The sequence below is a fragment of the Nansenia antarctica genome (assembly GCF_963989245.1).
Source record: "Nansenia antarctica genome assembly, chromosome: 16".
NCBI classification, from domain to species: Eukaryota; Metazoa; Chordata; class Actinopteri; order Argentiniformes; family Microstomatidae; genus Nansenia; species Nansenia antarctica.
The window spans coordinates 19,275,258-19,302,311 of record NC_137686.1 but is presented as its reverse complement, the minus strand read 5'-3'; the positions used below and the strand labels follow the sequence as shown (position 1 = coordinate 19,302,311).

Genomic DNA, 27,054 nt, shown 5'->3' with positions numbered 1-27,054 from the left:
ACTAAGTAAATATTTACATTAAAAATATTCATTTTAAAACAATGTTACAAAATATTTCAAAACACCATTGATCAAATGTATATAACACTGTTTAATTTGTCCAGGGAACAAGGTCTTATTTCAAAACACACTTGTAGGTAACCGCTCCTAATAGGGAGATCATACTGGCATGGGATCATATCATTAACTTTATTGCCAAACATGGTGAAAAAAAAAAGGTCAAACAACTGAATTGGAACTACGTACATATTTACAAGAAGAAGAAAAAAATCATATCCATAGCAGTTTAAACACTGTAGGACACACTAGGAAACTGAGCACCTTGGAGACAGTTAGCAGCATAAAACAGCTCTTCGGGCTGAGACACTGGCCATTGTGATGTCACCTCCGCATTGCTGGTCAGGCAGTCTCACTACTAGCAGAAGGGGGAGAGTGGTTCTCTGTCTCTGCAAGGTGCTCTGAGGGTTTCAGGATCTCTGTCTCTCTGGTACAAGGACTCCCCATCATCTCAACACTGTTGCAGTTGACAGGGGAGCCCACGTCTGACGACCGGTCTCCTGCCTTCTCAGGAGCAGCCTGCAGGGTGGCCGCAGCAGCCAGAGGCAGGTTCATTATGTAGAACATGTTACCCAGTCGCCTGGATACCTTATGGGACCAAGAGAATAGACCATGCATTATAAACCATGAGTTGGAAACTTGGATGAATGAATATCTAGGCAGTTCTCAGATGGACGAGCTCATTGTAAAGTATGGAACGAAATAGGGAATGGTATTCCTGTTTCCATTCCATGCATTACAAGTAGGCCGTCCTCTGATTTCCACCTCCACCAGCCTCCCCCGGTGTTGAGTGTGAGACAAACAGTGTCTTGAGTTTTTACCTGTGATCGTATCTTGAGGGCAGGCCCCAGCTTCAGACCCAGGGTGTCCAGTAGATGTTCCTCTGTCAGGAGGGGCAGTGTCTCCCCATCGATCATGTGGTCTTTGAACGTCTGCAGTGAAGAACCAATCATTACACATCAGGCAGGAGGAGGAGGAGGGATGGATGAAAAATATTTAGAGGAATTTCACAAGGAATTTCTAAATTTCTAAAATAAATTCCACGCACAAACCTGAGCAAATTCAGAGCAACTGGGTATGTTATTGATGAAGTTGTATACGTCATCCACTGTCCACTTCCTAAGGTCTTCAACAGATGAATCTTCTCCATTGAGAAAGAGATTGGGTGGCCCTGATCAAAACAAAAAGATAAAGAGTGTTAACGAATATATGGCAGGGACAAGACTCTCATGCTGAGGGGAATACATATTTCACATTACGTTACATTACACATTAAACAATATGGCTACTGAATGATGTACTGATGAATGCACTGCAAGACAGCACAACCTTACTACTACATAACTACATAATACATAATGTACAATAAACTACATAATATAGTCTCCAAAACTCACCAGGTGGAAGTAGTCCATTTCCTTGGACTGGGAACATGTAAGGCATGCCTGCTAGAGGTCCGCCGGTGGAGGGATACATGAACTTCTCCTGGAAAGCAGAGCATTGGTTGGGCATGTCTTTGTCACTGGCACCGCTGTTGCAGTTGTTCCCATCAGAGCAGCCATCTTGGTTGTTGATACAGGCCTTGCGCAGGTCCTGCTCCACCTGTTTATAGTTCTTCCTGCTCCCTGCCGAGAGCTCGGTGTCCATTTTGGTTTGATGTGGTTTGCCGTTGGCCGCCTCCCCTCCCATGTCTCCTTTCCCCTCCGTCTCCTTCTCCTCCCCTGAGGCACCCCCTGGACTCTGCTCCACGCTCTTGTCCTCTGATTGGCCTTTTGGTCCGGACATGTGGCTGTCTGCGCTCTTGTGATTGGCTGCCCTCCTTCCGGCCCTGCGGCCCCTCTCCCTGTGCAGCGTGCTGATTGGTGGGTACGGGCTGGCAGACATGAGGAGGCTGTTGGCCTGGAGGTCCTCTAGGGTGGTGCGGTGGGCAAAGACCTCATGGTTTTCTTGGAGGCGTTGGCGGCCTCTGAACGCCATGGCGTTGGGCTGGTACATCATCTCCATTCCCATGAGCCCCTTCTGATGGGCGTTCTCCAGCTCCTTCTGGTGCAGGATGGCATTCATTTCCATTCTTAGAGAGAGCAAATACACAACTTTTAGAGAACAAATACACAACTTTTAGAGAACAAATACACATCTTTTAGGTCCTCTGTGGCTCAGTTGGTAGAGCATGGCGCTAACAACGATTAGGTTGGGGGTTTGACCATATAACGAAAAATGTATGCACTCTCTGTAAGTTGCTTTGGATAAAAGCGTCGGCTAAATGGCATATACACTGTATATTAGAGTAATATGAATAATATATAATATTATTATATTAGATACATTTAGATTTATAAATCAAACCAAATCATATTTTGATATACAGTTGACATAGTGAAATACTTTTCTTGCTCCTCGCTCAACAACAAAAGTCAGTAACAATCAACAAGTCCAACTAAGAGTGATACAAAAAGTGACAAGTTGTAGGTTACGGATGGTTTCAAGTGGATATATATATATATATTTTTACAGGCATGCTATTTCCAGAGCTGTGTGGTGTATGTCTTTAACATGTCTTTGACATTCTAAATATAGACGTTAGACTTAGGCTATACCTGGCCATATTCTGCTTGTGAATAAGCTCTTGTCGCCGAGCAACTGTTTCCATGGGCTCTGAAGGCAGAAAGCTGTAACCTTTGGCATAGAGAGTGCGAGAGAGAGAGAGAGAGAGAGAGAGAGAGAGAGAGAGAGAGAGAGAGAGAGAGAGAGTGCGAGAGAGAGAGAGAGCGAGAGAGCAAGAGTGAGAGTGAGAGAGAGACATGTCAGAACAGGAACTTATCTCTACATTAAAGATGTCCTCATGTTTTTGGTCCATGATAAGGTTTGAGTCCACATGTACGTATGTGATCAGTCCGCTCACCTGCTCCAGGAAATCCTCTCCCGGGCATGATGTTGGGGTGTTGGGGCATGGGAGGGCCCAAGTGGCCACTCATGTGCATCTGCCTGGCTTCGGAAGATACCATCTCATTAGGGGGGCCCAACTCTCTGAGGAAAGAGAAAAGGACCGTGAGCTATCTTGGTTCTATCCCCATCGGATTCACCAAAGATGTATGTCAACCCCCAAAAAGTTCCTGCTTCGCTCATTCCATTTGGACATTTTTGACATTCAGCAGACGCCTTTATCCAAAGCGACTGACAACAAATACATTTCGAGTGAAGATGGGAACTGACCTCTCTATGAAGCGGGGCTCAAACTGTGCGGGGACCCCCTGCAGCCTCTGCTGTCCCTGGGCCAGGATCTGAGGAGCCATCGCCATCTGGTTCCTCATCATCAACTCCTGCCTCTGTCTGAGCTCTGGGTGACGTCACAGCAGCGTTAACACACATGACAACATGACAAAGCCGTTACAGTCATTTCGAAAGAGCACTGCATGAATGTCACATACCGCTCTAACCAAGCACTCACTAACACACCTGCTTTCAGCTAAATCGACTCCTGAATCATAAGCTGAGTCATTTGTTTTAGCGATGAGCTAAATCTGTGTGGGTCCCCTAAACAAGTCCAGAATAAAATAACACTAGAATAAATACCATCATTATGAATCAGTGGAGGCTGGTGGAGGTAGAAGTCGGAGGACAGAGGTTTATTGTAATACATGGAACGGAATGAGGAACGGTATTTGTGTGTCCTCCGATTTCTACCTCCACCAGCATGTCTGCAGCATGTCCACCAGCATGTCTGCATCCGATTTCTACCTCCACCAGCACGTCTGCATGTTTGTGCGATTCCTCTTACCTCCAGCAGACATCCCGTTGACCAGGCGGTACCAGTGCTTCTCGTCCATCGTGCCCTGTTCCCCCATCGCTGTCATCTTCCTTAGCTGCTCTCGTGGGGTCATGACACAACCTGTGTCCTCAAGAAGACTGCCTGTCTGTGAGACAGAGGCAGAGAGAGAGAGAGAGAGAGAGAGAGAGAGAGAGAGAGAGAGAGAGAGAGAGAGTGTGTGTGCATTAACGATTAGTGAGTGATTAGGGACGAGGGTGCATTGACTTTCACTTATCTGACAGACAGTGACGGACTTGACATTCTTTCTGTATGTCTTATGGTTAATCCTCCCAGGACAAGGCCGCCCTGCTTTTTTTTTTTTTCTCTTCAGGGTGGCTTGTCGTTTTCATGTATCACCACTAGAAGGCGCCCCTGGCCTATGCATTCAAAGGGCCCTTTTTTGATAATGAATGCCTCCAGTACGTTCATGTTTTGGGCTCCAGAAGAGAGACGTTTTAGTCTCTCTGCAATGAAATATGGAGGTTTAGGTAATGAATCTACGATAGGGTAGGTGTATGTTTAGATGAAACAAGGCCATGTTTGGAGACCATTTGGAGGCCACATTAATTTAAACCCTTGTACCAGCAAGTGTAACCAACTTATGAGTGGCTTGTTTCACTCAAGATCACATTAGCCCACAGATTCAGGTCTCAGGTGAGGTTAGTCATCGAAGAAATCTAGTTGGGCAAACTCCAGGTAATACTAGCCTATGGGTAAATGATATCTCCTCTTCAAGCATGCACCTTGCTGGTGATGACCTTGTTTGATACGTAACATGATCTTTGTAACTCATTTGTGTGCTAAACATGTTATGGATAGTCTCAGAGAGAGTGACATTGACGTGTCTTCTCAGTGATTAAAACCTATTGGCAGAGGTGGCAATGTGGCAAATGTTACGTTAGTGAAATGTGTTGGTACAGCAGATGGGCCCAAGCCACAGAGGATCACTGTGACTGCACCCCAGAAAATAGAGAGAGACAGAGAGAGACAGAGAGAGAGTCCCCTAGGGAGCTGCCTCACAAATCGTGACGTTAGAATTATAAGGTTCTATCTCCATTTTTGGTAAAAATTGAGTTTTTTACATAATCTGATCCATTAGGTGTTTATTAATGCCTGTGTGGTGTTATTTTTTAAAATGTTGACTTAGTAATTCATAAAATACAAAGGTTCCATCTCACAAAACAAAATGGAATGTAAAAACGTTGACGCTCAATATCTCTACTCTAGAACTACCCTAAACGGAGATAGAACCTTATAATTCTAAGCTCACGAAATCTTGTCTTTGTGTCTATATGACAAGAATAGTTCCCCATAACCGGAGTTGGCTTAATTTATGCCAAAACACAACACACATTCACAATGAGCTTTACATAGTGGTGGAAATGGCAGAGAACCCAGAATAACCCACAGGGAGTTGTGTTGGTGTTGGATATACTGTAATTACCCCTGGACCCACCAGGACGACCCCGGTTAATTAATTCCATTAGCGGCGACATATACCCAGGACTTGATGAGACTGGTAGCAGACATTGTCATTGGTTGACTGTCATTACAGCAGCCTGTCATTACACAGACAATTGACTTAGACACCCCTATTAGCCTCTTACACAGGAGAAATCCCATTACTGAATATTACATAGGACGGGACAATAATCTGAGCCTAATAATCTAGGGTCAGTACGCAGTCTATTTGCACACTGACGCAAATTAATTGCTGCACAGACTACTGCCAAACATTAGGGGATTGTAACATTATGAAATATCTAAGTGAGATATTGCAATATCTCATAATGCCATTCATCCAGTCTGTCTGGTTGTGTGTGTGTGCGTGCGTGTGTGTGTGTCTGTGTCTGTGTGTGTCCGTGTGCGTCTTTGTCTGTGCATAAGTAGGTGTGATACAACCACACACTCCTGAGCATGCACTTGGCGCATTAGCACCCCCCCCCCCCCCTCCCCCCTCTCATATGGGCCATAAGATTTGTCCTGGCCTGGCCCACAGTCCTTAAGGTTCCCTCAGAAACCCATCTAATCTGAGGCACGTAATCCCCATGTTAGTCCAGCAGTCTGCCAGCAACATCTGCTGACCCGCCTGTGCTCCTAGTCTGTTGGCCCGGCCAAGCCCGCCAACCCCCCCAACACAACCACCTCCAGGGCCCCTGCCTCCCCCAGGATCCTATTAGCTAAGTCCTGGCTATACAGCACTTTAAAGGGATGTGTTGGAGGTAATCCGGGCGTTTAGAGTTTTACCCTCAGCAAACCTTGCCTGTAAGCATCCTGGACAATACACCCTAAGTGCTAAGCTCATTAGCCCCCTTTAGCCCCCGAGATGTCCTAAAAACACCTTGGGGATAAATCTGGTATGCAATCGGTTTATGTGGAAATATGTGGCACACGCATGCACCCTGCCACCAATGTCACACAAACACAAAACCTTCTCCTCTACTGCTCTCAGCAATTACACTGGGGCATTGAAGAAAATAGAGAATAAATAAAAAAAGACTAGGGACAGAGTCAGAATGTATCAACTCATGGATGTTTTTACTTAACTGTAACTTTGTGTATCTATAGATTACAGTACTTAAGTGTCCTAACATTATGTCAGGAATGTTTGTTTCACAGTTTTACACTGCTTTTATTAAGACCTTTCTCTCTCTACTCTGTACACACAGTACAGTACAGTATGTTGGAGCGATGTCTAGTAATGTGACTTGTTTTCTCTGTGGATGTATAAGTATGTATTTGTAATCAAAACTCACCCAATTAGTGATCAAATCAAAGTTTCCTCAACAACAAACAAGGTACTGTACTTTCAAACCAAGCAGTAAACGATTGTAAACCACTATTCTAAAAAGTAGACAGTAGTGGTTGAGCAAGTGGAAAGCTGGAAAAACAACTTGTAGTCAGTAATTAATCCTATACAGGAAGAGTAGGGCTTGCATGAACTTGAACCACGAGGAACTGCAAGCTGCGAGGCCTATTGCAACATGTAACTGTAGGACAGGGCGAACATCAAATCAAACACCTCCTCTTCCTTTCATTAACATGTATTTCATTGCTTTGCCTGTTTCCTTTGCTATGAGCAACACATATCTTCTGCACATACACATATTTTTTTTATTGGATGATATCCATCTCTGTATATTAAGTGCACAATATGTATATTCACATAGCATTATTGCATTGTTAGATTTAAAAGGATTGTTCGCTAAATGTTCATACTTAAAGGTTCTGCTTAAAAGTAGTCCACCTAAGGCCTAAATAGTAAACTCTTGACCTACCGATTTCCAAATCAGCCCACTTTTCAAACAGTACATCAGTGTCATTCCAACCACACACTATCAACCACACGTAAGTTACAGTACATCTACAGGATGAACAATTTTAAATGAAATATCCCTTTAAAACATGGTGGTTTTTGGTGAAGTCTCCAATCTGGCATGTTTCCACAATAACAAACGGAAGCCAAGCAGTATTCCAGGACTTGAACTGTGTGGATTTGCGGCTGCCTAGTTAATCTCATTATGGGAATGAATTAAGGGAAAATTGCTGACGACTTACATGAAGCCTTGCATTTGAGGAGGTCATATCAGACAGGACAGAAGCATTGTCTAGCCCTCGTAATCCCCTAATACTGCCCATACATATTCTTAGACTATGAACACTGCTAAGCATGAACATGGAGGATTTTGGTATAATATTCTAGGAACTCTTACTCACTTAGACACATTTCAGTCACATGTGAGTCACCAATTGGAGGCAAACTATGACTTAAAGACATCATTTTAAAGTATAACTCAAACACAATGTTTCTTTTTACTATATAACACAAACTTCTATGAATCTTACATTTGGTGATAACAAAGTTAATTAAGTTGAATACAGTTATACGGTTAATAAAGTTATGATACAGTAGAATTGAAAGTTACATTTAAAAGGTATGTTTAACGTATAACTAATCATATTTTAAATATATAGAGTAATATGTGTAAAATATAGGTATCTGTCCTCTTATGGGTTTCTTACAATATGTGAGAAAATGTAATGCCTTTTGTAATGTAATACCTATTGTTTGTCATTTTAGCCCAGTATGCTACAGAATGGTTCTTAGCATGAAGAATGAATGAACCACAGAAAGGAATAGAGAGTGAGGAAATTCCTCAGAGGAATAACACAAGAGGAAAGGAGTTAACTCACCTTCAGGTCTCTGCCAATGAGAAGAGCTTCTGACTGGGTCGTCCCAGTGGAGTAGATGCAATTTGACACTCAGAATAAGAAGCCAAATCAAAAATGGGAGAGAACCTTTGGTTCCACCACTGCGACAGGTGCTCTCGGCTGTGGGTTCTGAAACACTTTGCCAGAAGGGTCCTGACACTGTAAGTACTGACACTGACAACCACACAACCACACCCCTTTGCTAACTGCCAGCTAACTGCCTTAACTAAAAAAGAACCCTTAAATACAGATTCATTTCATCTCCATTAGCTGGCTTTAAGCCCTCCTGGGTTAAGCCCTCCCTTTCCTGACATCACTGTGATCTCCCGTCCAACTGCGCGCCGGACCCAGCACTGAAGTGTAATTATCGCAGGAGTAGCCACAGGCCTAAGCGTGGAGGCTAAACCTCTTTCAACATTTACCTCACTAATCCCTTGTTAGCACCTAAGGCCGCGGTTAAGACACCTAAATGCTTAGCTTCCTTTTCTGATGGGCAAAAAGAAGGCCTTAACCATTCCACCACCACTAGCCTAAAGGCCTCAGACCATGGAGCAGCTTTTCAAGTCAAAGCAATAAAAAACGTGTTTGTTTTATTTCCATCAGGCGTTTAGTTTGAGCACTACTACTACGCTTGGACTCCCCGGGGCTCCTCTACTCTACACAACCGCGCTGGCTGGTGATTTGTTAAAAATCCTCCTGAATGTGTTGCCAGGATCATCCTCTCAGACGTCTTAAGCTGACAGTTTGTGCTCACCACTGACTTACAGCATGGCATGCAGTTCCTTGAACTACATTTCTTTAATGCTCAGAGGATAAAGGCTATTAGTCTACAGCTAGGTGTGCACAATTGGGTGGTGCAGGGGTGGTTTTTCTAAATAGCAGACATGTAGGGTCTGTGTCCGGTCTGTTGGGCAGGCAGGCAGTTCCCGCAGAGCTAAGTAGGCTCAGGGGTCATTAGCATCAGCTCTGGACACCATAACCAGACCTATTTTGACCATGGACACACACACACACACACACACACACACACACACACACACACACACACACACACACACACTTCTCAAATTGCGCAAATGATCAAAAAGAGAGCTAAGAGAGCCTACTTGATATAATTAACAACAGTTCTAGGATCACTAAATGCTAATAAATTTGGATTCACTGAATCATCTGTCATAGGTGATACATGGCTTGTAAACAAACTTACATTTTAGGATGTGTTCAAAAGCAAGGACTGTGTGATCATCTAATTATGTGTAGTTATGTGTTTTTAGCATGTTGATGTACTATCAGCATGTTGCGATGTGCTAAACATGCAGTTAGATGTTAATAACAATGTTCCTTCGTAGCTGCTAGCTACTAGCAGCTGTTTTGTGTGTGTTTTGATTCAGAGCAAGTTTCTCTGGTATTTGGTTTGAGGGGTACCAATATTCATATAAAGCATATCTTCTCAACTATCTTCAGATTTCAATGTATGACACGTCATTTGAAAGCTTCCATTCTGCACTTTCATAATTTGGAAAGAACTGAAAAATGACCTTGCCCTATTTGAGGACTTTTTCACCAGACCCTGTCACATTTTTCATTTTGTATTTAATTTATAAATAATTTATTTATAATTAATTTAACTTTATGCTTGACACATGCAGTTGTATGTTCTGGATCTTTGCTGTCATCTAAATAAACATATAAAGTTATATGCAGGATATTACAGTGCCTACGGAAAGTATTCAGATTAAATAAAAATAATTTGCCATCAATCCATACACAATATCCCAGAATGACAAAGTGAAAACATATTGAATATATACTGTATATACTGTATTCAGTATTTGACTTAAACGTCAATGCGTTTCAAGTATTTCAACTAAACTTACATTAAGTTCTGAATGCAGATTCACTGTTGTCAGAGACTAGACTGGTAGAGGAATACATGCACTCTGTTTGTGTCTGCCAGGGTTCCACTCAGACAATCGGCCTCCGTGTATCTGTCTGGCTGGCTGGCGGCCCAGACAACCATGTTGTGAAGGGGGTGCTCCGCTCCCTTCAACCAACGAAAAAGAGGAAATCACTAATAAAGGACTTAGGAATTAACTGAACAGAGTATTAAGACATTTAAACCCGCTAATTTAAGAATCTCCTAGGTGTAAGCTTTTCAGAAGGGATTTCTGTCCAGCTTGTTTGCACCCAGTATTATGAGTCAAATAATGAGTCAAAGTGAGGCAGAGGGATCAAAGCCGGTTTAACCTTAAAAACCCCTGTGGGTCGTTGGGAAGGCAAATCACACTGAGACACAGCAGCAGGTCTGGGCCTAATGTCACTCTCCAATTATGGCAGTGTGCTCGTCTAATACACCAAAGGTAAACAGAACAGAATCCATTTCAACAGCGTTACCAATGTTTTTTTTGTTTGTTTGCCTAATCCTGTGGTCGTGTATGTATTCAAGTATTCATATAATGTAAGAATCCATGAAGATATTTTCACTAGTTCCCCCAACAGATGGCTCCTAAGCAGATTAAAACACACAGAATGAAATTGGTAGTGTTTGTTGCGTGAGATAAAACAGGATTCAATTATAATTGTCAATCCTCATTTGTGCCTAATATCTGTAATTGCGCAAAATGTTAATAAAATATGAGACGTAATTGTGCAACTTATTGACAATTCATCATGATCTAAGTGATAGTATTAGTTGATGGGACAACAGCCAATTAGACTTAAAGTATAGTATCTATATCTTATAAATAATTTACAGAAACCATCCATGGAGGTTGAGGAGCTGGCTCCTGGCACGTTCATACTGTAGCAGAAGGAGAGCCCTCTAGTGGTTGAAAGGGTGAACTTATCTTTCAGAAGGCCTTGTTGTGATACGTACATTAATTGATTTAGGACTGGATGTGAATATGGAGCACTGCCTTAGACGGGCTGGAGCTGCTGTTTTGTAATGCTTTGAAATCATATTTCATGTCATTAGACAATTTGTCCCCATGCTCAATTACCGGAAAACCCCCCCAAGTAGATTGATAAACCTGAAACTTGGAAAATAAGCCAGCTAAGAAAGTATAATCTTACCAAAAGAGTTTATTTTCTAGCTTTATTGCCATGACATGATCAATACAGTAGGATACCATGAACAGCACAAGCGCAGTCAACCAGACATCACCATTACAAGAGCATGGTGCAAGTCCTCATCTCCAGAAGACTGAATCAGCAGTCGCTCTGTCTACTGAGGCATGGCGCTGCATTTGACCAAGTCCTGGTCGGTAACAACCATCTTTTCCACCTGGATGCCGTAAGTGTAGAGAATGCTGTGCAGCTTCTCCACAGTCTCATCAGAGAGGGTAGGCTCCCTGCTCAGGATCCAGGCAAAGTCCACGTGGAACAGACTCAGGACGTTGGTGCAGCCGTAGACCAGAGAATGACCCACGTAGTCAGACGACAGCACCCAGTAAGGCCCGGGAGGGGAATCTAGAGGAGGGAAGCACACCTTCAGTTACACCTTGTCCCCGAGCATGGCTGTTGATATGTCAATGGATATTCTCCTAAACTCATCAGACAGTACGTTGAATCATGTAGGTCTATCTCACAAGCAGGTAATAACGCATATCAGTTAGGCATTTACCCTCAAAGAAGCTGACTTCCAGCTTGGCGGGCTCGGAGGGATCCTTGGGCTTGGCAGAGCCACTGATGGAGTTGACAGTCCCGTCAGCACTGAGAGAGAGAGAGAGAGAGGAAGAGAGAGTAAACTGGTTCAAAAACACCCGTAACAAATCTAATTTCTAGCCTGAGATTCTGCGTATATGTATTTTTGTTATAGAACATGTATCTCTGTAAACTAATCTAGCTTTGCAAACAGGATCTTGGGATGTGGTGGACGTACAACAGCTCCTGGTTCAGAACACCCACTCCCAGGTCCCTCAGGCTGTAGGTGGCCGTGCCACACTGGCCCTTCTGGAAGACGGCAGGGAGCTTCATGATCTCATACCACTTGCCAATATACTGCCAAGACAACATACATATACATATATACACCATATCATATCACAATACATATACATATATACACCATATCAACATACATATACATATATACACCATATCATATCACAATATGTTATAGATCTGTCGAAAAACGGTATACCCTTAAATAATATATATCTGTATATACATGTATATATACACTCACCGGCCACTTCATTAGGTACACCTTTTCAACTGCTTGTTAAGCAAGACCAAGTACCTAATGAAGTGGCCGCTGAGTGTATATATATAGAGACATAGCATAGGTATATCACCCTGGTGACATCAAAGTTGGCCTGGACAGGAGGATCGGGGCATCTTCCTGGGACTAAGGTCTGGGCATTGGCTGCCAGAACAGACAGCAGGGTCAGAGAAAGCACCTGTAGGACCTGCATCTTTTTTCACTTTTATCTAGAAAAGAGAAAACGTAAACAACATAAACATATAAGACTATAAACAACAGAGTTTTACATCCAAAGTAGGCTAGAAGGCCTGTTCAACAGACCTAACTACCGTACTACAAACTTATTTACAGCATAATTTAAGTTAGAAAACACAGAGCATCACAGAGAGAAGGAAAAGGTTGCACAGACCCCCTTACCTGTACTTGATCAGGAGAGTTACCTGGTTTTAGTGAAGTTCAGAGTTTTAGGTGAGTATTTATACTGTAGACCTAGCAACGAGAACAAGCTATACCTTTTTAGTTGTGCAACGACACCCCTCCCCCTTGTTTACGTTTAAAGCTATCTCACAGCAACTAGAGTAAGGGTATGGTACGGAATAGGTGGGAGATTTGTCACCTGTTTAAATGTGTGTTTATGTTGAGTAAACAGACCCCTGACCCTCCTGAAGAGTTCAAACAAGACTGATAGACAATAGCCAGAAATAGTGTACCAGAAAACCCCCCCAAATCAAACAAAATAAAATCAGACTTTATTTATTTAGTACCTTTCGTGCAAAGATGCAATACAAGGTGCTTAACAATACAATTAAAATACAGCAATACAACAAAAATAAACTAAGAGAATACTAAGCTAAATAGGTATGTCTTAAGATTTCTTAGGTGTTTACAGATTGTGATGCCCTCAGATCCACTGGCAGGCTATTCTAGAGGCGAGGACCATAGACACTAAATGCCGCCTCCCCGTAGTTCTTGTTCATCACCCAAGGAACAAAAGGCCAGTGCCAGAGGACCTGAGGGATCTTATACATTAAAAGCATGTCTGACAACTATTTAGGCACTAGTCCATTGAGTGATTTGAACACCAATAAAAGGATCTTAAAATCTATTCTAAAAGTGACAGGCAACCAATGAAGGGACTTTAGGACAGATGTGATGTGTGCTCTCCTTCTGGCCTTGGTCAGTACACATGCTGAATGAATGAATGAATGAATGAATGAATGAATGAATGAATGGTCTTTATTGTCATTAATACAGTACAGGTACCATACAACGAAATTTAGGAGGGGGGGCTCCCCTGGTGCTTGGAAAAAAAAGACTAAAAACAAGAGGGCCAAGGGTAAAATAAAAAAGGGAAAAGAGCTGGTTTACATAAATAAAGGCTATGTACACTATCTACTATACTATACTACTATACTATACAATAAAACACTGTGCTGTACTCTATGCTATGCTATAAATATCCTAACTTTTCCTATATCTGAACCTTATGTACACAAGGGTTGTCATATTGCACATAGTATTGTTGCACATTCATTTAAAGTGTCGCAGTTAGCAGGTTTGAAATGCTGCTGCATTCTGAATGATCTGTATCTTATATATAGCTTTCTTAGGTAGACGAGAAAGACACGGTTGCACTTAAGCAATTGTAAGGTGATAAAAGGCGATTTAGTGAGATTACTGATGTGAGATACACAATTCTAATCAGGGTCTATAAGCACAACAAGATTTTTTGCTAGGGTTTGGCGTTTTGTGCTAAACAGCCCACTAGTCCAAGAGAGAACAGGAAAGTGACACTAAGTGGTGACAATAGTAACAATCCCCATGAGAGAAGAGGGGATGTCTAGATGGAGGATATAGCCTTCCCTGTTTTCCATATATTTTCCAGCATTTTCTCAGAAGAGAAAGTTGACATTTGAAAAGGTCTCTCTTTGAAATCATATCAATTTGACAATTTGTACAAGGAATTGATCCCTTGTCCCCAATGATTGAAAACCAGGACAAAGAAAGTAGATTTTCGACAGCTTTATTGCATTGTTATGTACAGTAGGATAACATGACCCGCACAAGCGCAGTCAATCATCTCTCAACCGTTATGGAGTTACTCTGGCATGGAGGTACAGGCGCTCTGGTCGGTGACGGCCAGTCTGTCCACCTGGACGCCATGGGAGGTGAGGATGCTGCGCAGCTCTTCCACGGTGCCTTTGGCCAGGGTACGCTCCCTGCTCAGGATCCAGGAAAAGTCAGTGTGGAACAGACCCAGATAGTTGGTGCAGCTGTAGACCAGAGCGTGGTTGTCATAGTCGGTCGACAGCACCCAGTAAGGCCCGGGAGGAGCACCTGGAAGAGAGGAGGAAAGAGTTAAGTAAAGGCCCCTGATGGCTTTCTCTGAGCATGGCTAGGTTGCAATATTGATAGACGTTCTCTTATAATAAACAAAGAGACGAAGGTAGTACTGTAGACAACAAACTAATCCTTTAGGCCTACCTCACAAGCATGTTATGGCCAATGTAACTGCGTTATGATTATCACTAATATACTTTAGGACATTACCCTCGAAGAAGGTCACTGACAGCTTGGCAGGCTCGGAGGGGTCCACGACCCTGGCTGTGCCGGGGCTGGAGTTTACTGTCCCATCATCACTGGTGGAAGGGAAGGAATACAGTAGGTTACATACTGTAGCACACTTCATGTGACAGCAGCTGGTGAAACCGGGAACAAGTCGGCAGCCCGATTTAATGTTCAGACTTTTATTCTGAAAAATGTAAATACATTTCGGCGTTGTTGAAACTCAATGACACACTCGCTAGTCAACTAACACAGCTTGCTTTGTGAGCCTGCTAACGATGTACAGTAGTGTTATAGTTAACTAGGTAGTCGTGGGGATTACTCACCGAATCCATTGCATTGCAATATTTTGGCTTGACTAGCGAGTGTGTCATTGATTTTCAACAACGTCACAAATTAAGCTTTTTGAGGCATTCAAACAACAAGTTGAGATGCTGTACATACAGCAGCTCAGCATTCAGAACATCGACGACTCCAGCGCTCCTTAGGGTATAGGTAGCCTGGCCGCACTTTCCCTTCTGAAAGATGGAGGGCATCTTCTCGATCTCGTACCACCTGCCCAAATACTATGAAGACAACATAGTGGTTACTATGACAACGTTATGGCCTGGTGAAAACCTTGCATACGTACATACGTGCATTGTCCCAGAGGTAGGAGTAGCAGTTTTAATAAGATGGTGGCAGTCACCCTGGCAACGTCAAAGTTGGCCTGGACAGGAGGAGTGGGGCATCTGCCTGGGACTAAGGTCTGGGCATTGGCTGCCAGAACAGACAGCAGGGTCAGAGAAAGCACCTGTAGGACCTGCATCTTGTTTCACCTTTCAGTAAAAGGAAGAGAAACAAACAACATGAACATCTAAGACTACAGACTATAAGCCACTGAGTTTTACATTTGAAGAAGGCTACATTCCCTATCCAATAGGCCTACGCAACTACTGAACCACGGACGTATTCACTTCAGCATCATTTAAAGTTCTAAAACACAGAGCGTCACAGAGAGAGAGGGACAAGGTTGCATAAACCACCTCACCTGTACTTAATCAGTAGAGTAACCTAGTTTTAGTGAAGTTCAGAGCTTTAGGTGCGTATTTATAGATCAAATGACCTGATGCAAAAAAAATCCCCTCCTCCATTTTTACTTTTAAGGCTATCTCCGAGACACAAGGATTACTGTATAGGGGAGGATGGCAGAGAGAATGGCGAAGAGATTGTCACCTGTTCAAGTGGGTAAACAGAATCTTGTCTGACCCACCTTATGAGAGATATGTTATCATACAGCTTGAATTGTATAACTTTGAGATTTTAAGAAATGAAGCACCCTACAGCATACTATATGTAGTATAGCATACTACCATGTGTCATGGTTATCATTACAGCTATTTATTGGACCTTGGTCTTGAATTAATTAGACCTCCAAGGTAATGAGCTCTTACTGTGCATAATGACTTTCTGAAATGTGTTGACAAACTTCTTCATTATTCAAGGTTTGAAGACTTTTACTAGCGTTTTCAACAGTACTGATGGACAGCATTAATGATATAACTTTGATGAAATTATAATAACTTTCATTACACTAATGTGATGAATTAATTCAACATACTGTATGGTAAATAGTGGTGAATAGAATATGGAGGTGGGGTTGGGGTCACTTAGGTACTTTACAAAACATATTGATATAACAGACCCCCAGTGTGTGCACAGGTGCTGCCCCCCTATGTAGTGGCATGTGAATGTTGGGTTGTTGTGCAATGCTGCTGTCAATCATAATTGTGTAAGCTTTCCCAACTAAACATTCATGTAACCACCGACACCTGTGTCACATACATGTACATGTAAATGTGTCTCTATGACACAACAACTGTAAAACAACATAGTCCTATGAACACAGTCCTAGCTGCTATGTAGACTTGTGCATACATTATATTACTATTAATATCATTTCAGAGGAAGGTGTTGCTCCTTTCTAAGTATATTGACAGAGTAGGGAAATACTTCTGCTAGAGTTAGTAGGTCAAAATGAGAGATTATTCCTGGAAGTCCAATTCCGGATGAGGTGCCTGACATTCCTAACCTTCCCCCATCATCAGGAGCATAGTTTTTAGCAGCATACATGTCTCCAGTCTCTTGAAGAGGTCCCTATCTCTCACCCTGATGAGAAACCTAAGAACCTCTTTGTTAGGGTCGTCTCAGCAATGTTCAAATGCCCAAGGAACCCATTCAAACCCTTCTTGAGCAAGACCCTGCGAACAGTTTTCTTCCAGGGATGCACAGCTCTAGTTCCTTGTTACTAAACCCACACCCACCCACCTCACACATACGCAACACAGAAACCCCACCTCACACATCCCACCCTCCCTCCACCACCCCACACATCTGTAATATATAATATAACGTCTATCAGAAACCCTGCTCACCTAGCTATAATATAAACACATTACCCCCACATCACCCACCTATCACAACTCATCTCACATAAACTGATTCAACTGGGTGAACTGCATTCACCCATTCACACACACATTCATACACCAATGGTGGCAAGCTACCATGCAAGCGTGGGAGCAATTTGGCAGCAATTGGGAGCAATTTGGCGTTCAGTGTCTTGCCCAAGGACACCTCGACACATGGCCAGCCGGGGATCGAACCACTGAACCACGACACGTGCCCAGTCGGGGATCACACCGATGAAACCACTAACTGATATAGTGCATCGTTCTACAACCCAACAGCTTTCACAATTAAATATCATTTAATTGATTTTATTGTGATCCGTTTTGGTAAAAAAAAATCCCCCAAATTAACTTAAGGAGCTCCAGCAATGGGTTGGGTGTATGAATCAGCCAGAGGATTAACTGAGAGTTGTGAAGTATTAATTCTGGGGCGGCATTCTGCATTCACTTACCTCAATAGTACTTCCAGGTTTTTCCATTGCATTTTTGCCTCTCTGAAATGGTCTGTCACGCTGCTGGGGCTAATGTTCCTTTATCTGCCGCTCCAGAGCCCACTGTAATAGAATCAGGGAGTTAAACTTGTCAGACATGCTAAATCCAGGGCCTCCTCGCCTTCTAATGCTATTTGGATGTATCCCATATTCACAAATGGAAACTAAAGGTAACGTACCTATTCTCCCATAATGCAGTGTCTCCTGAATCAGTCACCCATGACAACTCTACAAGACATGTGTTGGATACTAGGTATTGGGAGGAAATGTGCAAAATGTGTACAAAGCTTTTAAGGGCACAGTATGCCACCGACAGAGATTTATTCAGGAATGGAAGACACACTTCTCTACTCTGGTACCTAGGCCAATTAAAGTCAGTCCCCTCAGTATTCATCCTGTATGAGTTGCCATATGGTGTGATGTCCAAATAAATGGTAAATTAACATACATAATCAATCACATAATATTAATTATATTATTTTAAACAGAGATCATTACACCATGCATATTCAAGAGTGTATATATGATGTTTTACAGTTGTATAATTGATTTGTTTATGAATAACCATGCTACAATCTGCATTACAAAAAGCAATGCAGGAATCCAGCCATGCTGGGAGCATGTCATATTTTATTCATGGACTTATTCTCTAAAGATTCCAGATGAAATACTTTTAATTTTTGTGATACCAGATCTCTCTCTCCCCTCCCCCCCCCCCCCCTCTCTCTCTCTCTCTCTCTCTCTCTCTCTCTCTCTCTCTCTCTCTCTCTCTCTCTCTCACTCTCTCTCTCTCTCTCATCCCTGAAATAAAACATTTGGTTGCTAGGAAAAGGCCTTTGAATATGTATTTGATATTCCATTGGCGTACACATGGTGTAGATAGAATAACAAGGCTGGGTAAAATATAATAAAAAAATGTCCCAACTGATGATAATGTTCTATTCTATATTTTATTCTGTTCTGTTCTGTTCTGTTCTGCTCTGCTCTGTTCTGTTTATTTTCCAGAAGGGGAGGTGAAGCTGAAGACTGATGGAGAGGTCATGGTTCTCAACCAGGCCCTGATATGAGTATTGGTGTGTGTGTGTCATGGTGTGTGTGTGTGTGTGTGTGTGTGTGTGTGTGTGTGTGTGTGTGTGTGTGTGTGTGTGTGTGTGTGTGTGTGTGTGTGTGTTGTATCCTGGCCCAGTTCTATTTTATTTGATTTAAGTTTTTTATTGTTGTAAGTCACTTTGGACAAAGGCGTCTGGTAAATGCGCTAAATGTGAATGTAAATGTAATGTGTGTCTCTGTGTGTGTGTGTGTGTGTGTGTGTGTGTGTGTGTGTGTATATGTGTGTCTGTGTGGGTGTATTGAATGAACCTGTGTTGTTAGGTGTTGAACACATCACCTTTACCGTTGACATGTCTGGTGGGGTTATCAACACCACTGAGGGAACTGGCCGTATGGCTGACCCCTCTGACCCTACTGAGCTGGAAGTCAGGTCAAGGTCAAAAGGAAAATAGCCCTGTCCATAGAGTACATGAAGTGAATGGAAAACTGGAAGTTACGCATGATCAATTAAATTAAGTAATATAAATTAAATGGATCGGAAAAGGACAAACATTGTGGTGTCTACATGAATAGTATAGTGGGACGAAAAGAATTTAAAAAACTGATAAATCTTACTTTTTGTCTTGGGGGATAGTCTATTTTAGGTGCCCGTACTGGGTTTGACAGAGCAAGGCCTTGTTTACTCCTCCACAAGTCTGTTCCATGTGTAATTTAGCTGGATCCCGAGCAGGGAGTACTCCCTTCCTGCCCAGACCGTGGAGGAGCTGTATAGCTCACTTCCCACGGGATCAAGCATGACATGATGACCGTCATTGACCAGACCAGCTGCACTGCAGCACCATGACAGAGTAACAGAGACACTCCTGATTCAGTGTTTTCCTACAGTATGGTTAAGGGAGGTTCATTCATAGTATGGAGCGGAGGGAAGTAGGAATGAGCATCTGTAATTGATAGAGTGGATGCTTTGAGTCATGTCATCTTTATTATTCTGCATACCAAGACTTGTGTGTTTGTTTGAAATGTGTATGTGTATGACACCTGAATACGGTGTAAATGAGCTGCAAAGAACGGTTTATATCAGAAATGCGACCCTGAACTAATAATAGTAGTAGGTCATAACCCTGCCATAACAAAAGAGTTGAGACACTTATCACAACATCTGTGTATCTTTGGTAGATACGATAAGGGCGTCTTCCGGTCCTTCGAAGGCCTGGAAGTCCTCACACATCCCAGGTAAACAACCCACAGAGGGCTGTCCATCCGAATGTGGGGGATGTCCAGATTGTTTTATAACATTTAACCTGGTATGTCTCCCATGACTCCAATTTGCTAATCGTTTGCTTTCTGTCAGAAATAAGCCTTGGGCCCTACAAAGACGCTCATTCACGAGACAGGGCTTCAGTGTGGCGCGACCTGTGAGAGCAGCTAACGTCTCTTACAGACACACAGTGTCCAGGGTTCGACCATATCTATACTACCAGAACACAGAGGTAAGAGACGCTGCTGATACAGTAGGACATGTTTGGATATGGATAGAAATATGTTTATGTGTAAAACACTATAATTTGTCATCATTTGTTGAAAGTAGAACATTTGACAACTCCACAACTTTAGGTTGTTTGGTGGTTTCAGATATACTGTTAAATATGGTGTGGTCTGATAGCAAGAATGTATGCATTCTAGCATGGTACTGCTGATGACCTCTGGTCATAGCATAGATTACTTTTTCTTACGATAACTGATGGATAGATGATTCATTTAAAGGATAAAGGCATCTGGTAAATGCCAAAAATGTAATGTAAATGTTAAACTTGATGATGTTGGGTACAGGATCATCATCATGTAAGGGGCAGATGTCAGCACCGAGAGTTTAAAGAAGGTCACGATCATAACATAAATGTATGGAGTTATAAGTAGCATTTTATCGAAAAGACGGACACCTTTTCGTTTGTGTGTATCGCTGAAACACAATTGCATTGATTACTTTTTTAGAGGAACATTCTTTTTATTGAAGAATATGTTTTTATGTGACAGAGGGATGGTGTGAGTTACGATTTTTGTTTCGAGAATTTTAAGATTGATTTCAAGACAATTGAAGACATTTTCTTGTGAGATAAAATACTGTATCAGAGACACTGTTTGCATTTGATGAACTGATCTTTTAATATCCACCATATCAGCTTCTTTTTTATTCAGAACAACTATGAAATAGGCCAAATTATGACTAACTATCATTACTATGTAATAAGTATCATTACTATGTACCCATTGTCCTGTCAGTTAATTTCCCTATAGTATGTCCTTTCTCTTCAGTAAAGAGCTTGTCTTTATGACAGTTAGGAAAAACTGATTATCCTGTCCTAATTGTTCTCAGGTGACAGCAGGCCCTGTGACCATGACGTCAACTCATGCCCTAGTTCTGCCCCTCCTCCTCCTCCTCCCCCTCATCAGTGCCCAGACCCCACACTGGGGCCCGTGCCCAGAACCGCCAGTTCAGCCTGGCTTTATCATGAAGAAGGTACTACAGCCTGGCTGAACACAGAGAATACTGCACTCACTGTTCCTGTCAACCATGGATGGCCAGACAGTCTGAGCCTTTGAAACATCAACTTTGTCCATTTAGTTTGTACCCCTATATGATAGGTATAGTATGTAGTATGTGATACCCACCAGAGGAGGCCTGTGGAGGTAGAAATCGGAGGACGGGCTCATTGCAATGCATGGAATAGAATGAGGAATGGTCCTTTTACTCATTCAGTTCCATACATTACAGTGAATCCGTCCTCTGATTTCTACATCCACCAGCCTCCACTGATACCCACAGGATAATAATTTGATCTCCTGCTCCTCTCCGTATGTTATCCTAGTTCATGGGAAGATGGTTTGAAATCGCTAAACTGCCAGCCCAGTTTGAGAAGGGTGGAAGATGCATTGAGACCAACTTCTCCATGAAGGCTGATTCGAGTATTCGACTGGTCAGCTCTGAGATATTGTGAGTTCCTTGATTACATAATACTGTACTTTAATCCATCGGTCATATTACGCTATTATCATGGAGTACTTGCAGGTCATTTCTGAAAGTAATCCGTTGACATTGATAATACATTTTTCCCTTTGAACTACAACAGAAAAGGAGAGTTGAGAACAATGGTGGGGACTGGAGTCACAGAGGATCTGAAGAACCCAGCCAAGCTAGGAATCACCTTCTCTTACGGTGAGCATGATCATTAGTGTGTGTGTGTGTGTGTGTGTGTGTGTGTGTGTGTGTGTGTGTGTGTGTGCGTGCGTGTGTGTGTGTGTGTGTGTGTGTGTGTGTTGTGTGTGTGTTGTGTGTGTGTGTGTGTGTGATTCCATAAGAAACACCTGTTGACCTGAATGCAGTGAACGATCAAAGACCATCTCAGTGCAACAGTGTTTATTTTAAACTCATATTATTAAATTAAATGTTCTGCAGTTTGAAAAAGTCATGGCAGGAATTAAGTTATAATCTGTGGAATAAAACTTCATGTGATCTGTGTTTTGGTTTACGTGTTTGTGTGCATCTTGTCTTTGTGTGTGTGTGTGTGTGTGTGTGTGTGTGTGTGTGTGTGAAACAGTCCTGCCCTACTCACCATACTGGATCATGTCCACTGACTATGTGAACGTGGCGTTGATATACTCCTGTACTGACATCCTGAGGCTGTTCCATGTGGAACTTGCCTGGATCATGGGCCGCACACGAACCCTGCCAGCAACCACCGTCGACAAGGCCAGAGAGGTCTTCACCACCAACAACATTGACATCAGCAGGATGATGCCAAGCAAACAGCAAGGCTGTGACAAGACCCTTTGAGGACATTTCTACCCATGAAATGGAGAACAAGATGAAGCATTAGGCTGTTGACAGGGAATATTATTTGCTTTAATTGAGATAACACAACAAATAAGTTCTTCAATGATATTCAGATAATTATTATGAGGAATATGTTATGAAGAAAAGTACTGTACAGCAATATTTTGTCATAGTTTTCTTTTCTTTTTAGTCATAACAGATGTGTTTCACTTACAATATAATATTTGTAATCATATTACTATATTTCATCGTTGCGACCTAATTCAAATGTTTATGGCAGTAATGGCACAAACGGTAAACATAAGGCTCCCAGTCAATAAACTACAATGATGACATGATGGACGGAAATCAATATCATGTGAGCTTGATGGATCTTGAAACTTCATGTGACTTCACAAAGAGATATGAGTTTAGGATGGATGGCTGGCTGACTTCTGTGACTGATGTATAGTCTACTGTTTATAGATCAGTGTCTACTGCCACCATGTGGTTTCTAGAAAACATTGGCTGTGGGCTATATTTAAGCGTTAAATTTATTGATATTTCAAACATAAACGAGATAATTCACTAATTGGATAACGTTTAGCAAAACAATAATCGTATTCCCATACCGATCCAGTGAAGTATAATTATAATGTAAACTCTTACAAATACCACATTTCAAGGGTTCAGTAAAGATGCAATGATTAGGTTTAGGTCCTGTTTTTATTTTTTTATGTTCACAATTCTGATCCTGAAATTGTTATTCTGTGGACAAGGATGAACAATAGCCTATTTAATTGTAAGAAAATACCCACTGAAAAGTCTATTTCATTGCTAATTGAAAATGGTAAACTCATCGATGGTAAACTCAAACTGCATCGGAACTCTGGGCTGTCTACACTTGAAAGGTTTCGAATTGGAATTATTTTTGTGAGACACTACATTGGCGAATGCATTTAACCAGCAAACCGAAGGTCAAACCGCTGAAATATACCTTTCAATAAACTATGCCACTTAAAGATCAATTGAATTCAACCGCCATGAAGCCAGCAGTTGATGAGATGTTTCCTGAAGGAGCTGGGCCTTACGTAGATCTGGATGAGGTTTGCGAAATCTAATCGATGCTTCAGAATTAGTTAGCTACCTAATATCATATTTTAAACTAAATACCCTCTTACTCCAAGTGGTAAAATCGTATATGTGCTGTTCAGTTGAAGGCATTTACACAGCATAGAAGGGAGCTAGCTGAGGGGCTGATGTTGAGTCTGCCCTACTGTTCACTCTCTGTTGCACTTTATCTTCTGACAGGCGGGGGGAAGCACAGGACTACTCATGGACCTGGCTGCCAATGAGAAGTCAGTTCATGTTGAATTTTTCAACGGTTAGCATAGCTCCTTCTTTTAACCTCACTGTGACCACTCACCGTGTACAACGTTGACATCTAAACTGAGGCATATTAGATGGGCAGTGGGCGGTGTTCATTCAAAGCGACAATGACAGCTGTCTGTACTCTGTATCCCCTTTCCCCATAAACTCTGAACAGAATGTTCCTAAAACACTGGATCACTAGGTGAGCTTTTGCCTTTCTTATTTGCTCATAACTCATCTTGTCTACACATAGGCTACCTACTGTTTATGTAAAAGGCACTAAAGAGATATCCATGGTATATGGTTTGAGATTGGTCCAGTTGTTTAGATTAACAACAGTCTATATAATGATACATTTGAAGATATAGTAAATCAAATTGTAATTCAAGGACAACTTTTGGTGGATCATTTTAATTGACTTCAGTGGATTGAGGTTGAACTTGGAGCAGAGTTGACCCTCATTCTATGTGGAGTGAAGTTGTATAGGCCTAGTAGGGGCAGATTGAATCCATTAGTGCTTGCCTTCTACCCTTTGCGCCTCAAAACGTTGTTGCTCCTGGAGCAGCAGGAAGTGTATTTACTGGCCTAGACCTTCCCTTCTTTTTTTTTATTTTTTACAAAGTGAGTTTTATAATGTAGTGTGATCCTTGTCCTGAGGCGAGGCAACATCAAACAGCTATGTCTTTTCACCATATGCCAGCCACACAGATTCAATGCAGACGTCCTCCGCGGGAGCACCTAGGTTTGTTATGCACGAGGCCCCTTTTAAGAGAGGGTATTTTATCTCTTTATTGGGATAGCTACTAGCCTGCATTACTGGTTCTCATTGAAGGGCTTCACAATACTGAATGTGGGACTGTTTATTGAGCACCAAGATAGAGGCTAGGGCTATAGCTAATTCAATTGTACAAGTTGTGAAAAATAGGATTATTCACCCTGTTATTTTACTTTCTCATAACTATATTATGATAAGTGATACATACAATTATAAGGAATTAGATGTATACTCCATTCACAAATCCATCAACAGAAAATAGAGAAATAACTACAGGAGTTCAAAGGAGACCATGAACATGGACACATGGCGTTTAAAATGTGCCTCCTAAAAGAAAAAATATGTCCCGAAAGTTTGCCTCCCAATAAACGTGAACCACATGACAGAGGCAATTTTGTCACTTTTAAGTGCCTTTCTTTAAGTGCAATAATAAGTAGGCTTATGTACAGTGCACATGTTATGCTTGGTAAAGGCTTTAATTTGGCCTAAAGTATTGTTTTCTGTCTTGTAGTGCTTGTTTGTCTTTTTCTGTTTTATATGTTGTCAGCTTTTAAGGATGTTGACTTGCACAGAGATAGATGTGTAAAGAACAAAGATTCAGAACAGACATGTCCATGCAGTCTGCATACCGTAGAAGGACTGGGATCTTATTAGCACATCATGACTGCCCTCAGCAGATGGGGCCCTCAAGGGTGATTTGGCAAAGGGAAATGGCGTATGCTAAGCCACTTGTTTGTACAGAGCTCTCAGACCTCTGACCTCACAAACTGTCCACACATACACAAGGAGAGCACACAGACACAGACTAAGTGCATTCCCAGGTCCCCTAGGTTTTTACCACTGAGCACCTCTCTGACCCAGTGCGCTCACTGAATATTTTATGGAAAAAATGCCTCACTTGCAAATAGTTGAAATACAACCATATGTACTTTGTCATTTTGTGTTTTATAAGGATTGGAATCTGATTGTAAAGTAATGTTTATTTTTTTCTCCTCAGATTTTTAAGACCTTTTTGATGGTGACGATATCCAGTGAGACAGATTAGCACCTCCTTGTTTGTAAATAAGATAATCAATGAATTCACAAAATGACGTATTTTGGACAATAGCAAACTAGCCATTTAGGGACTAATGACATACAATTTCCATTCATAGGAGTGCTAGTTCTAGGTTTTTAAAAAAAAAATCTTAAAAAGACGCCACTGGCTCCAGATGTTTTCTAAATTCTTAAAATCCCAAGAATTCCGCTATATATGGTATGCTAAAATTATGAGTTTCTATCATGTTCATGTCTTTAACTGCTTCCAAACTGGATTGCAGGTTTCATTGCGTTAGAGAACACCTGTTCGCAGGGCGTTTGGAACATAATTATATATGTGATCCCAATGCCTCTTATGCAGTCGCCCCCTAAACATACTACAGCTGGTGAATGATGGATGGTGGTCTACAAAGAATCATTTGTAATTACTCAAATAAAAGTCTGATGTGCACTTCACAGTACATAGTGTGATACATCCATCCATGATGCACATATTAGCAGATTTATATCCCATGACATTGGGGATCCTGGTTACTTAAACATTTTTTGTATATTATATATGATGTATATGATGTATTTATTCTTATTTATTTGTATGTATATTGAAAAATCTTGTCCTTGGATTTGGTTAATTCTAGAGATCAGAGTAGTAGTAACACAGTATATTGTAAAGGGAATCACACCCCTAAACCTGGATCACAAATTAACAAATGGTGCTCTGTAAATACGTTTTCAAATCATTTGTACTGTAATAACAAATAAATGTCTGAAACACAATGTGGTTTGATGCATCTGCATTGATTTTAGATTAGAAAAAGGAATGTCAATGCATTTGATGCATTTCTAGAATGACTATGATGCATCTTCACTATGATGCATTGCACGATTCGCTGTTGCTGTTGGAACCAGGAAACCACACTTTTAGTCATTATTCCAATCCATCATGACTCTCCTGACCTTTACAGATGATGCTTTTCCTCTACAATCAGGAATTTTTCTATGTTTTCATGGCTACACTAGTACATAATAGTCTGACAACTGGGCCCCTGTTGGTTTTGTGCAGTGGAGGCTGGCGGAGGTAAAGATCGGAGGACATACTAATTGTAATGCATCAAATGGAATGAGGAATGGTATCGTATCAAACACTGATACCATTCCATGCATCACAATGAGCCTGTCCTCCTCGGCCTCCGCCAGCGTCCCCAGGGTGGAACACAAGAAC

At 41.8% G+C, this 27,054-nt stretch overlaps 5 protein-coding genes across 5 annotated transcripts; 2 read left to right on the top strand and 3 right to left on the bottom strand.

The window, feature by feature from the left end:
* Positions 1-399: 399 nt before the first annotated feature.
* samd7 (sterile alpha motif domain containing 7) lies at positions 400-3,938 on the bottom strand (the record flags this gene model as incomplete). The annotated part of the gene is made up of 8 exons (XM_080547168.1): positions 400-645; positions 879-989; positions 1,110-1,228; positions 1,455-2,128; positions 2,655-2,733; positions 2,960-3,084; positions 3,271-3,394; positions 3,836-3,938. The coding sequence occupies 8 exons, from the start codon at positions 3,936-3,938 to the stop codon at positions 400-402; spliced, it is 1,581 nt and encodes a 526-aa protein (XP_080403294.1).
* A 7,362-nt stretch (positions 3,939-11,300) lies between these two features.
* On the bottom strand, positions 11,301-12,492 carry LOC308172073 (apolipoprotein D-like; the record flags this gene model as incomplete). Its single annotated transcript, XM_080546984.1, has 4 exons — positions 11,301-11,545; positions 11,700-11,788; positions 11,958-12,076; positions 12,373-12,492. 4 exons carry the CDS (start codon positions 12,490-12,492, stop codon positions 11,301-11,303), a joined length of 573 nt encoding a protein of 190 aa, XP_080403110.1.
* Positions 12,493-14,379: 1,887 nt separating this feature from the next.
* LOC308172072 (apolipoprotein D-like) lies at positions 14,380-15,654 on the bottom strand (the record flags this gene model as incomplete). Its single annotated transcript, XM_080546983.1, has 4 exons — positions 14,380-14,618; positions 14,832-14,920; positions 15,291-15,412; positions 15,535-15,654. The coding sequence occupies 4 exons, from the start codon at positions 15,652-15,654 to the stop codon at positions 14,380-14,382; spliced, it is 570 nt and encodes a 189-aa protein (XP_080403109.1).
* A 5,578-nt stretch (positions 15,655-21,232) lies between these two features.
* On the top strand, positions 21,233-22,669 carry apoda.1 (apolipoprotein Da, duplicate 1; the record flags this gene model as incomplete). The annotated part of the gene is made up of 4 exons (XM_080546982.1): positions 21,233-21,355; positions 21,705-21,829; positions 21,966-22,051; positions 22,434-22,669. The coding sequence occupies 4 exons, from the start codon at positions 21,233-21,235 to the stop codon at positions 22,667-22,669; spliced, it is 570 nt and encodes a 189-aa protein (XP_080403108.1).
* Positions 22,670-23,658: 989 nt separating this feature from the next.
* LOC308171899 (COP9 signalosome complex subunit 9-like) lies at positions 23,659-25,799 on the top strand (the record flags this gene model as incomplete). Its single annotated transcript, XM_080546813.1, has 3 exons — positions 23,659-23,754; positions 23,960-24,032; positions 25,792-25,799. 3 exons carry the CDS (start codon positions 23,659-23,661, stop codon positions 25,797-25,799), a joined length of 177 nt encoding a protein of 58 aa, XP_080402939.1.
* Positions 25,800-27,054: the final 1,255 nt, after the last annotated feature.